The 14,360-nt window shown below is 38.4% G+C and overlaps 1 protein-coding gene across 1 annotated transcript; it reads right to left on the bottom strand.

The window, feature by feature from the left end:
• Nucleotides 1–298: 298 nt before the first annotated feature.
• LOC139710765 (galanin receptor 2a-like) lies at nt 299–1,408 on the bottom strand. Its single transcript, XM_071622682.1, has one exon. It carries the CDS (start codon nt 1,406–1,408, stop codon nt 299–301), a length of 1,110 nt encoding a protein of 369 aa, XP_071478783.1.
• Between the last annotated feature and the right edge of the window lie 12,952 nt (nt 1,409–14,360).

The following is a 14,360-nucleotide window of genomic DNA, read 5'->3' as shown; positions in this document are numbered from 1 at the left end:
AGAAAATTAGTCACGCCCCCCCCCCCCCCTTTACAGAATTCCTGGATCCGCCCCTGCTCTGGGTACCGTTTCATGAAAGTTGTCAGCGCCGACCAAGTTGTCAATCTCTGACAATCACCATAGTTACAGTCAGTGACCAGAGCATCTCAGCCAATCAAGACCAAGGATTTTCCTGAAATTGTCAGAGACTAACAACTTGTCAGCGCTGACTAAATTGATGAAACACCCCCCTGAACATGATTTGTCACTGTTTCACGGATGTGTTCTGGACCAAAATTGAACTGATCTTCTTTGATGATTAAGCGGGGTCATCCAGATCATCCAAGCTGCTGGCTCCAGTGTCCGACTTGTCTAACATTTCAGTAGATGCTTTGCTACTGTCATCAGCCACGGCAAACACTGCTTTGGATTTGATCCCGTCTTTACCTGATAATCTAAAGAGCTCCTTGAGCGCAGTCCGAAAGTTCACATTCCTCGCCGCGTAAATAACCGGATTCGCGCAGGAATTGACGAAGGCCAGCACCACTAACGTGCGATAGAGGGGACTGTAAAGATGAGAAAAGTCTACGATGCCCACACTTAAGGCAAGGAAACCAAATTGATCGGGGGTCCAGCAGATGATGAACGTGACGAGCACGAGGAATAGCATTTCCACCACGCGGCGACGCGCCTCGAGTAGCTTGAGATCTGGCTTCCTGCGATTTTTGGTCGTAGTCAATGCCTGCGCGCGGTTGTTCAGGCTGCGTATGGTGAGAACGTGCGCGGTTATCATGGTCACCACTGGGAGTAGGTACTCAACCAAGAAGAAGAAGACGCCGATGAACTGCTGAAATTGCGGCGTCGGAGGTTCCACAACGCATTTGTTGTCACGGATGAAAGTGACGTAGGTGCTCTGAGTGTTAATGAGTGCTGCGAAGAGCCAGATGAGGACAAGGGTCAGTTTGGTGCGCTGGTCCGTAAAGAGCCGCTTGAAGGTGAACGGAAAGCGCACTGCCAGCAGCCTTTCAACAGAGATGGTCGTGAGGGTGAATATGGAAGCGCAGATGGAAGTCCACATGAAGATATGGGAGAAGATGATGCGACAGTAGAACTGGGCACCAAGCGTACTCGGTACCCTCTCGAATTCTGGTAGCGGGAAGATGAAGATGGATGTGAAGAAGTCAGCGACGGCCAGCCCGGCGATCAGGGTATCTGTGGAAGAGCGAGAGCGTCTTGGACGTAAGAGAACCAGCATCACCAGAAGGTTTCCCACTATGCCGACCAATGAGAGTAGAAGCGTGATGACCCGCCACCACTGCCAATCCATTGGGGTCCGCACCCAATCGTTGTCGGAACCATTCATGGCTTCGTGAACGCCGCTGGTCGTAGTTTGGACCGGTGCGAAGGTGGAGAGATCGGCAGAAGACATTCCTAACAATAGAAGATTGCTGTCAGCTGATTGTATCTTGTGTGTACAGTAGTGATCAACTTTAGATGGTCCCCGATCCTTGAGATACGACTGATACAGACCTGGAAGAAACAAAACACAAAAATAAGACAAATATTAAAAATGGATACCGACATTTAAAATCTTTTATAAATGATGATATGATACATAGAAAATATGGCTTTATTATAGTTCAGTTTTGTTCAGTTCAGCCTGTTCAGCTTAAACGAAATCGGACTCAGATTTTCTATAATGTATGCACACCTTGAGATTAAAGCTGGAGTCCATTTGTTATCATCATTTAGATGAACGAGGGTAAAACACACACTCTCTGATCTGATACGTAGGAAAGTTTACAGAAGCGAGAAGTCAACTTCTTGTTTTATGCACCTGTGGTGTGTCAGACCTTGGCTACCAAAATCTAGATCTGTTTGTTTTCGGGTTAAACAGTGTCGTCATCATTTGTGGGAAGTAGTGGGTAGTAGGATTTCCTCTTAACATAAAGCGAAATGCCACTCCACGTTCACCTCGACGTGTAATACCAACTCAATGGAACGAGAAAATTTTCGTGAAAATTGACATCAGGTAAGAAAGTGAAGAGTTTGAGCGTACAAACAGCGTAAGTGCCATTTTAAACCTTTTGAAGTAAGTCCCTCTTCAGATAGAGCAAAATGATAGCATTCCAAAGAGCCCTTCCTACTGGTTACATAAGAAGGAATATTCTTGAAGTTATGTTTTCAAAATATATTCCATATTTCCTCAGTATGTTGACTGTTTTTTTTTTTAGTAGTTTCATGATCGCGAATATCTCAAATTAACAAGAATGAAGTTAACTCGCACTTGGCCACAATCAGATATGCCAAGATATGGTTCAAATGATCTTTGTCCTGAAAGTTCCTCTTTCACCAGAAACCACATCTCCACTAAAGTTTGTTAAAAAAAAAATAGATTAGTGTAATATAAAGGTTCGCGTTAGTTTTGTAACGACATTTTTTTTTTATAACAGGGGCTAAAGAGTTATCCAAATCAGTGTTTCTCAACCAGTAGGCTGTTTAGCTCTCGCAGGTGGGTCGCCATGTTTATTATATTCAAAAAAAAAAATGTATTCGATCTACACATGTAACTTGCGATTGGCTGGGCCTAAATCAACAACAACAACAGCAACTTTGTAGGAGCCAAAATGGGTCTCTGGTCATGCTGATTAAAAAAGGTTGAGAAGCGCTGCCCTATAATCATAGACAAAACGTGATTTAAATTTTGCAAATGATTTATATATCATGTATATGTATATGTATGTGTATATATGTATATATGTATATGTGTGACGGAAGAATGACTCGGAGACGTTGCAGTGATGTTCACTATGGCCTTTATTTCCCAAGCTTTCGACTGTGTAACCAGCCTTTTTCAAGGGCTTGATGAGACATAAACATGAAAGCAAAATAGCAACCAATTTGCATGCATTTGAACAGAAATGGAAAATAATAAAAGAAGAAGCCAATCAAACGGAATATAGACAGCAAAAGACATTCACACCAATTTGCATACATTTAAACAGAATAAAGCAAAAAACAAGGTAAAAAAAAATTCGCACTGTCATCCCTGATGAAGAGGAAGGATCCTCGAAAGCGGATTATTCATTAAAATCAAGATTGGTAATTAATGCATTCCCTACATCCCTCTGTTGTGACATTATATATATATATATATATATATATATATGTGTGTGTGTGTGTGTGTGTGTGTGTGTGTGTGTGTGTGTGGGTGGGTGGGTGTACTAACCAATGTGAGAGATATATCCAGAATATCATTGATCTCACTATCTCTTCCGATTCACACATTGAAAGTAATCGATACTGTTGCATCAAATAAGCATGTAAACTTCGTAAGTTTCATCTAAAGAATCGTTACCACCACCACCACCAAAATAGATAAATAAAGAAATAAATTGTTTGAATCCGATGTCCACAACCAAAACCCATGCCTGACCTCGAGTGGTTCTTTCCTAAGCAACAAAATTTCCGCATTTCCCTGTTCTGATTCTTTCCCGGTTTCGTCTTGTTAGGTTTCCTTTGTGTGTTATTGTGTGTTATTGATCGGCGGTAGCTATGAACCAGGAAATGATGAAAGATAATATCGAAACGCCAAGTCACTTATCTTATTTTCCCTGAAAAAGCGGAATGTTTACCAAGCTTGCATAAACTACAGCTGAAAAGCGACGTAGTACATGCTCTACACTTATAACCCCTTGATGACCATAAACTTACAATCTTATAGAGTATATAAACATAAGTGATATTCGTTATTTCTGAGGGATCCGTTTATCCGCAAATGAAATAACGTTCATCATTCCGAAACACACAAAATCCGTATACTTATATAGATTAATTAATGTTATTTTTGCTTCGCTATTCAAGTAGCCATTATTATCATTATTATTATTATCCTTATCATTATCGCTCCGAAGGTTTGTTATTCGGAAGGTTTGTTAATTCTAAAAATCAATGTTATAAAGAATCGTCAATCTGAAAATTTAATACGTTCCCTTTAACGAACCTTATTTGCATTTACGAACCTTATATTGGTTTCGGATTAACGAACCTTCGGAATGACAAGCTGTAATCGTCAACACGATGGCCCACGTTGATTACCACCCACATTAAGATTTAATGTACTGGCATTAGATCACTTTATTGTTAATGGACAACAGGCATCAATTCGAGAGTAATAGTTCCGCGGTCGATAAATATCAAATTGTTTAATCAGGAGGAACATGTTTCGTAATACCGGGTAGGTGATTATTCAGAATACATGTATATCAAAAGATATTCAGACTGTATAGGTTTATACAGAATGACTTAACCGTTTTTATGGTTAAATATTGTACTATAAACGTTCAGGGTGAGCAAAACACGCCAAATGATTGCATTAGGAGAGGGATAATGAATTGAGACTGTTAAGATTCGGAAATAATGTAAGGAAAAATATTGGATTTTGTAGTAACAGCATCGTCTCAGGTGGCAATACATGGCAATGAGTTAAACTGTTAAACATTCATTAAAACACCTTAGAGACACAATGTAGACGTTGTTGCAAACAGTATACAAGTTCTGGAAAGTATTCAGATTTTATGCAATGCTTTGTTTACAAAAGTCACCCTTTGGAAGAACAACAAAGCATGCCGGAGGTTTACCATATACCTATAGCTACAATTAGCCGAATGCTTTTCCATGGAACTTCATGGAAGGGAGCAGGTAAATGAAATGCTTGGTTGCTGGGCTATAGGAAAAAAAAAAAAACGTCCATAAATTGTAATAAATTACAGACACGGTCTATCATGGACCTTGTACTACACATGGACATTCATCATGTCGCAATATTGATGCATGTGGTCTATATGTCAAAAGTGTTCAAAACATTTTAAACAGTCTTCCTTGTTTTGATCTTCTGATATCCGTCGCCAGCAAGCTGGGGTATAAACTACAGAACGCAGCTTTGAAAAATGTATAAACTAAAACGCGCAGAAGATAAAAACAGTTGTACTGTCATATATGAAGGAAAATGCATGTGCAGTTGTGGTATGTATTGGTATATCGCCGCTCAGACATGTTCATTATTGAAATGCAGGTACTTTTAACGAGAAAGGTAAGTTTTAGGCAATCAATTATGATTTGTAATCTTATTTTCCACCCTTTCCGCACATTTTCCAGAGTAAAAAACTGATAGTAAGGGGAAAACATGTGTCTGCCTTACTATTAGGCAAGGTTCATGAGCACGAGCGAGCGTACCGTTAATTTCCAATTCAATGACACGAAATCAGTCATGTTCTGAGGTTTGCTACTTCTCATCATTGGCGTTTATTCAAAGGCGATTCAATCTGAAAAGGCGCATCAGCCAAATACCTAAATATTTAATGAAGCATGAATAGTGATAATTCCTATTAAAAAAAAATATATATATATATAACACAAAAACTGCGAACATGCAGTTTTTGAGACGTGATGGGGAAATTGTGTTTAGCCTCAAAGTAAACATCGCGAATAGAGACCATATCAGCTTCTTCACTCTCTGAACAAGCTTTTAACATAAAGAACTACGTTCATTGTCTGCATTATTTTTTTTTGGGGGGGGGGGAGGGGGGAGGGGGAGGGGGGGGGGCTACTAACAGATCACGTCATATCTGACGTAGATACCTGACCTAGATGTGAAAAGTTTCATTGCAAAATGAGCTAAGCGCCATTTTTAAACATTTTAAAGTATGTCCATCGTCAGATAGAGCAAAATGAAACCTTTCCGGTGATACCTCACTTGTAACTTAATATAAAGGAATATTCTAAGAGTTCTGATTAAAGATACCCCATATTTTCTTATTAATTTCTTTGTTTTCCAGCAGCTTTAATCACAAATATCTCAACTTAACAAGAATTGAATTAGCTCGTTTTCGGGTAAAACTCTTCATGTCTGTAATGTTGTATAATCATCACAGTCGTGCAGGAGTCTAATCAGTATAAGAGAAGTAAATCATTGATATCTTACCGTGCCTGTCAGTATATCAAGGTTCAAGTTTTCCTCAACTTCCGGTATGCAAGCATGTACTTTCACATCTTCTCAGAAAAAGGCGCCGCTTTTTGTTATTTGTCGCTCAAACTGAGTGGTTTCCAACGTACTTCCACAGCCTCTCACTCTAGAATCGAAATCTGATGAAAATATCGGCGCTCCGTTGCAGCATGTCGTATTCCACCGGGTTTACTTTAAAGAGTAAACATTTCTCATCCTGAAACGACGTAAAATAAACTTCGTCCATATACCCACAATTTTTGCTACCTTTGAACCACTTGAATCAGGAAAAAAAAGTGTTACAAATCCGGTTCATAGCTGGAAAAGTGAATCAATCTTTCACCTTGAATGGCAAGTGAACTGCGTTGAGGTATAGTAAAATTTTGTCAGCGGTCGAAGTACCATCATAGAGAAAATGGACACCGACCTCCTCAACGGCAATATACCGCATCAGTCCACTATTTCCGTTATTATTCTCGTTAGAATGCCTCTGTCTTAGTTTCACGAGTCGTTATACAGTACGTCACCGACAAAACACACACATATAATCGTTTGTTGCAGCTATACAACCAGGAACCTTCGGAACTTGACGTTGTAAATTGACTCCGTCGTTGCTGGATTTTTTTCCGAATTCCTAGAATTCACTATACTTACCTTTCGTGGATAATGCTCTGGTCATTGAATATTCCACTAATCATATGTTTTTGTAAAATGAGAAAACTTATCTCTTGGAAAGATTAGAAATTATTCTTCATTTACATTCTACGGAGTCACGAGGAAAAGTTGTTTTTTTTTTTACTAGAAAGTATGTAAATTGGGTAGAGTCCATTCAAAACACATGATAAAAGATTTAACAATCTCCCCACATTTCCGTATGATTTACACTTTGAATGCCATTGTAGCAATACTCATTGTAATACACATTGTAACAAGGACATCTACAAAAAACACGCAATTGCACTTCATAGTTTCACAACTTCGTCTTTTTTATTTTACTAAAAATCTGAGCTGTTTTGCTTGTAAAATTGAACTCTTTCTTTTTAGTGTAACTTCTGTCTGGTATTGAACTGCCCTATGAATGCTACACTATGTGCTACGACATTATGTGCTACATAGAAAGTGCAAGTAGATGAAGATATTACAAATCTGAAATTATGAAAATTCCTCGTTGGGTGGTCTTTAAACGTCCATCAAACAGTAAAAGGACACTCGGTATATCAATGTGTATATGGATCTATGAATATGCCCTAAAATGAAGGAAATGTCGTAGAGTGTAATTTATCTATGATATTATAATGCGTGTGTGTGTGTGTGTGTGCAATGATGCTGCCACCGTTTGGTACAAACTATTGCTATAGCTTCCGTATTAGAAAGAAGCAAGCTCACTGGACACAACTATCCCAAGGATAAACGGATACGTCTTCTTGAAGTCGGAAGGAAACAACAATAACCCCCCCCCAAAAAAAAAAAAAAAAAAAAAAAAAAAAGCGGGCAGTAATGGAAAAAAAAAAAATGCATTGACACATCCGTGATTATCCATGCGACTGTCTCTTGGTAACATATACCAGAAAAATCTGGCTTCCAGACCAGCTGCCGGTACTAACTTGCTTTCCAGATATTCATACCCTCTACCTCTATACCGACGAAAGAACTGGCAAGTTGAGGTGTGGTTCGGCGTGGAGGGCGCATTTTAAAATGCTCTGGAAACCAGACTACATACCATAATGATCTTCCGCTGCGTTCTCCTGGTTGTTGTTGTTGTTGTTGTCATTACTTTTTCTTTTCCTCAAACAATCGAGATTTTCCCCTTTCTTCTACCTAATCCCTTCCTGCTTTAATACTTCCTTAAACTTGAAATGCCGTGCACTTTCCCAAAATCTCCCCACACTTCCGTATGACACTTTGTATGCCATTTCAACAATACTCGAAGAAACAAAAAGATCAACGTCTATTCGTAGAGGCCCTAAATCATGAAATTTCTTTGAAAAAATCTTCGAGTTTTGAATCGTCTTGTATAAATTTGAAAGGCCCTGAGTTCAGATTTCATTTAAAAAAAAACAGTTCAGACTCTAGACCATAAGTATAAAAGAAGTTAGTCTGGCTTCCAGACCCTCTACTCGTACTATTTCGCTATACAGAATATTGACGCCCTCAATGTCGAAAAGTGGTATAGTTTAAGGTGGTTTTGCCTTCGGCAAAGTCATTCATTTAATTCATAATGCCTGCAACCCTATATCATAATAGCATTATTTACCGAATTCGCCGGCGATAAGGTCGCAATGGCGGATAAGCCGCATCTCGGTATTGGTGATGAAAACAGCAGAAAAAAAAACAAGAGGGATTTAGTTCTGATCAAAACTTCATTACTTTCCTACGTTATTTTTTCATAGGAAACTTTGTAATTTCTACTTGTTTCCAAGCATTTCCTAACAATAACAATACCGATAACAATCAGCACAATGGATAGTCCCATACATTTTAGATTATCATCTATGGGACTATACGATGTGCTGATTGTTATTGTTATATGTGCATCAGTTTGACAGGTTATTCTCTTTAATTTGCTTGCTGGCGTAAAGGCCTCACCACGAATTTAGTGCTTTAGTGCTTGTTAAAAATAGTGAGGCCTTATGGCCGGAGAATACAGTATTTAGTATTAATATTATTAGTATTAGTTTATCTGACTCGGCATTGTTTTAATTTTGTCCCGTATCGAGGATGTTGGCCTATTGACATGCCTTTCACTCATTCTCGCTTCATTTCATTTCATTTCATTTCATTTTATTTCATTTCATTTTTCCCCATCGCAACTTAATCAATAGGCCTAACATAATTATATGCACAGTGCACGTGAAAAAGAAGAATTTCAATATAAGTAAAGGTGGAACACATCAGAATTTAGAAGGGACTCATACAGATAAACATTATAATGACAAATCGGTCAGAGTATGGAGATGGGGGACCCACGGTACTGAAAAGCAAAGCTTGTAGATTGTGGGTCCCCCAGTTACAATATACATATTAATGTATACAAGATATTCATGGTCACCAAAACTCAATTCATATTGCTTGAACAATTAACCAAAGTAAACATAAATACATATAAATAAGTGGGTATTGTTTTATAGGGGTGATACACTAAAATGAAACGAAGAAATCCAGCAGAGACGAGATTATACAGCACAAACAAGCAAGATACAAGACAAGGACACAACGAAATACGAACAAGAACCCAACAAAGGCAACAATACAATGAAATCGGGACGGGTGTTTGAGAAAGGAGAAAAGAAAGAAAAAAAAGGGAGAGAGGAAAGTCATGTGGTAGAGACAATCAAATGCACGGAACAGGCTATGACTTGATGATAATAGTAATAATAATAACAACAAAACACTGATCATACTTATCCATAAGATTACAATCGAACATCTTATTCATATACATCGTATATGATTTCCACAATATCCACTTCAGTTTCTTTTGAAATACAGCTATTAATGCATTCCAGAATCTTGGCCCGTCATGTATGAACGTATTGTGTGCTAACATGGACCTCAACAAAGGTAAATAATATTCTTCAGATCGTCTGGTGGGGTATCTATGAATGAATAATTTCTTATGACATAAATTAGTAAATAATTGAGGAATAAGCCCAGTTTGTAACATAAATTGTAATAATCATATGATATCAAAACAAAAAAAAAATAAATGAAAATGAATGAAGTTGATGCAACTGTACTTTTAGGGGGATGTGCAAATAATGTTCATTTTTCTAACTGTAAGAAGGTTATCAAGGAGTTAGTGCTTAACTCCCCCCCCCCCCCAAAAAAAAAAAAAAAAATGCTTGCCTGATCACGCTACAATATGAATTATGCCATCTACCCAATCCCTTGCAGTATTTCGAATATGTTATGCTATATTAAAGTCAACAACATGCGCAAAACTTTTTCTCCTATGACTACGAATTATAACAAAAGCCCTCAATAAATATACAGACGACTGCTAAGATATAGAGAAATCCGCTACCAGAACCTATTTCCGTAATACGTGATTTGTATGTTTGTTCTATTTTCCATCTAAGACAATTGGATAGCCTCCATTCAGTTGCACTAGCTGGTCTTCCATGGGATCCAGTTGGATGTCAAGCCCTCCTAATTGCAATGAATGAATGAAGCGGGATCTTTTACAAGGATGAGCTGCGTGACTCTCTTACAAACGGGACCTCCCTCGAGGGACAGAGTGTTTTGCCTCTTTCTATATAAAGGGTAGGTTATGATTACAGACAACGATCACTTAGACTCGAGAATCGAACCCGTGTCCTTTGGAATTTTATAGAGGCAGACGCGTTACCGGCTGCATGCGCCGACATACGATCACCGGATGGAAAAGGTTGCATACCGGTATTACATGTATCTTGTCGTTATAATTAATTGATATGATCATGATCATGGCTGACTTTGTTAATGTGGGCGTCCACCAAGAATCTGTACATATTCGCCTATATGTCTATCCTCACCTGACAAAAAAAAAAAAATCCCTCCATCTATAGAAGTTCTTCAGAATTGTTAGCACCTGCCATACCTGTGATTTCTTACTTTTCTCTCTTTCCTTCGTCTAGTGATATTCTACCAGACATATGGACGATTAGATTATAAATATGCTGTGCTATAAGTCCCTTGCAGAAACCGCAGAACAGGGGGAGGGGGAGTAGCCCTCTCCCTCCCCTCCCCCCCCCCCCCACACACAATTTTTGGGTCTTAAAAGAGACAAAAAAAAATCGTTAAAAAATCACGACGCACCATGACTCCGCATGGGTTACGCCCACAGATTCTTCCCATTGGAGAGGGGAGGGGGTGTTATCATTGACCCTTGACCTCCCCCTAACGGCCCGCAGCCCCCACCCCCACCCCCCCCCCACTCCGCGGCCGCGCTCCCTCTAAGACTAGAAATAATGGACGTTTTTATACACACTATCATCGTGGTAGTGTTACTTACAATGCGCACAAGAAAAACGAGGCAAAATTACCTTATTGCCTGTAATATCGGAAAAAGGAGGACGAGACGAGGAAAAATTAGGCAGCGAGTGTTTCTCTTGATAAATCTTTTTAAAACTGTGTATGCAGCCAGGATGACAGAAGCAGTCTGTCTTTTTTTGTTCCATCCATATACGTTGCCGCCTTTTTTCAACATTTCCGCATGTCTGAATTTTTGCAGTTATGGCAAACGCGGGTAAAAAACGTAAAAGTTGAGAGGGAAATCGTGTTCTCACATCTTACAGGCAGTATTGTATGTCAAGTCTATACTTCTTTTTAGTCTGGTTTCCAGACCCTTTGCCAACTGGACTCTGCGGCGACGAAGTCGCCGCCTTTGCCGAAGGCAAAACCACCTTAAACTATACCACTTTTCGACATTGAGGGCGTCAATAATCTGTATAGCGAAATAGTACGAGTAGAGGGTCTGGAAGCCAGACTAACTTCTTTTATACTTATGGTCTAGAGTCTGAACTGTTTTTTTTTTTTAATGAAATCTGAACTCAAGCTATTAAACCTGTAGTCTTCAAGTCGAGTGATGGCGCGTTCCCGAGAAAAGGAGAAGGAAAAAAATTAATAGTCGCCATATTTTTCTTCGTTTTGATCATAGAGCGTACCACTGATGATAGTTATGGAGAGATCAGTGGACACGTGAATAACAATGCGTGAAGTTTTGACCTTTGTCGTCTGCTAAAAGGCAAACTCCAGACTCTTTTTTTCGGTTCTCAGGATTGCGCCATCACTCGACTTAACGCATGCAGGTTTAATAGCTTGATAATAAGTAATAGGTCTCATGAAAAAGTCAAGAATCTAAAATTAGACTACGTCTTCCATGATGAGAATAAAATGAAGGGATATTTTGAAAGTATGAAGTAGTGGCGGATCGGGGGGGGGGGGGGGTAGACCACCGGGCACACCGATATCTTTATTTTCTTTATAATAAAAAGAAAAAAAATATGGGGGAGGAGTGCGCCCAATTTAATGTTATAAAGGTACCCCCCCCCCTTTACGGAATCCGCCCCCGTGAAGTACCGTTCACAAAGGAGAGACGGATACTATGCATTTAAACCTTTAAAACTTGATAGCGTCCCTGCAATTCATATGTATCTTGACCACTTTTGATACCTTTTGGTCTTTACACAACCACATCACTATACTCCATGAAAATATGTTTTATTATTATTTTCTTAATTCTTTTTCTGCACCCTATTAAAGGAGACCTCCGGATGATTCTAAGATTTTTACATTTGAACAACTATAAATTAGTTATACCAGGGACAGAGTTTCAGAATTTATGATGAATGGGATGAAGAATAAAAATATTTTCGAAATTTAGAACAAATTGCGATGAACAAGGATGATGACATGGCAGAGTCACCATAAGAATGCATGAGTTGGGGCTCAAGGAAGCAGAACAAAAGAAGGCATGCATAGATTATACATAGGTGAACTCGCAAGCAAGCGGTATTGTAATGGAATTACACTGCTACATTTTTGAAATATGTGAACCTCCTATGTCATCATCCTTGTTCAGTGTAACTTGTTTAAGGTTTTTCAAAGTATTGTTTCTCTGCTCAAGAACCACAATAGATTCCATAAATTCATATGGAGTTGTCGATTTATGTACTATATGATGTGAAATTATGAAAATCGTCTGGAATGTCCCTTTAAGTCCCACCTCTAAGATATAGGCCTAATTCTTACCATTTCTTGCCGTCACTGCCTATACTTGCTCACAACAGGATGTCATTTCGTTATTCATGCAAATGTTTCTGACATTTTTTTTTCACGCAGCAATGAATAGTGTAATCAAGGCTCTTATTATATTTATTGTTCAGCTCAAGAGTTACGGGAGGATGATGTCGCAGCTGAAATATGAATGAAGATAATCCGGAGGAACTCCTTTTTTTCTTAGGAGGAGTGCAGAAAAAAATTGAAAAATTCTTGAAATATACGACGTATATTTTCAAAGAAGCATTCATTTGGTTTTGTATAAGAGACCAAGAGGCATCAATGGAGGTCAACATACATTTGGATTGCAGGCCCCTTTCAACAAATTCGGTGAATGAAATTTCGTTGTCCATGAGCAACATCATTATGTTCTGCTGTTATCTAGTGCATATTCTTTATTAATGTCGCTGTTACGACACACCTTATTCCGTATGTTACACTCCGTATATTTTGATGTTTTTCAATACTGTTTGCTCATTCACTTGTATTTCCAGTTACCAGGTTGGAATAGATAGCTGAATTGTTGAAAAAATGGATAATTGAAATAAGACATGATTGAATATCATAGGAATAACAATATACTGTGTATCCAAGGGATTGCAAGTAGGATATAAAACAAAATTCGACATAGAAGCCAACAGCAAAGTGTACGCCTGCATCGCAAACAGTGACAAGACTCGCAAAAAGTTTAGATTTCTTGAACATTTCGTTTAAAAGTTTAGATTTGTTGAACTATAATCTTACATCACTGAAAGATGAGACCCAAAATGCGATCTCATCGGGCTTATTTGGAAAACCAGGTTTTGTGAAGCAAGTTGGTTGATTTACAAACACTCACTCAAAATAATGAAACCATTCTTTTCACAAGCCTCTTGAATTCATTCCTATAGTCATCGTTGAGAATAGGATATTAGTTACGTAAGCTTCCTTCTAATCCCTCAATATCCTTTGAATTGAAGACACACAAATTCTATGTTGTAGCGGTGGAGCTGAGTAATGCTATTGTATACGAATGAAAACGTTCTTTCGCCTCCTCATCCGATAATCTGATACCCTGAATCTTATAAGAGACTTAACGGACCAGGTTACGCTCAAACAAAAATAGGACCCTTATGGGACTTAAAGGGATGGTTAATATAGTATTGGTGGAGATGAAGATTGGGCTAGTAACTTTTTGCGCGATACCAAGAGATCACTTATAGAATGATATAAAGCATATCATTTTAAGAGGAATTCAAAGTTTATCAGATGAAAATTGGTTCCCAAAAACGAAGTAAAACAAAGCGATCGTAATTAAAGGTGGGTCCCACCATTTCATTTCTCAGCCATTTCATAACCAACTTTCATCAAATAAACTTTGAATCCCTCTTAAAATTACATGCTCTTTCATATTTCATAACAGGTTTCTCATTGTCTCACGAAAAAAAAAGGTAGAAATCTAAATTTATCTCTCAACCAAAACTATACGACCCCTTTAAAGAGGAAATCCAGTCCAAATATAATTTTGTCTAGTAAAAAAAAAGTACAATCTTACGAGTTCAACAGTAAGAATTTGACTGAAATCGGATGAAAAATGAAGAAGTTATGAAATTTTGAAGTTTTGATAATTTCTCCAAAA

Source organism: Diadema antillarum, unplaced genomic scaffold (assembly GCF_040938485.1).
Source record: "Diadema antillarum isolate AM-2024a unplaced genomic scaffold, OU_Dant_1.0 seq00001560_RagTag, whole genome shotgun sequence".
NCBI lineage: Eukaryota > Metazoa > Echinodermata > Echinoidea > Diadematoida > Diadematidae > Diadema > Diadema antillarum.
Note: the sequence above shows the minus strand (reverse complement) of the source record. Positions and strands in the feature narration are given on the sequence as shown.

Bases quoted from the DNA above. Each gene is read 5' to 3' on its own strand.
- LOC139710765 (XM_071622682.1), bottom strand. From the start codon at position 1,408: ATGTCTTCTGCCGATCTCTCCACCTTCGCACCGGTCCAAACTACGACC.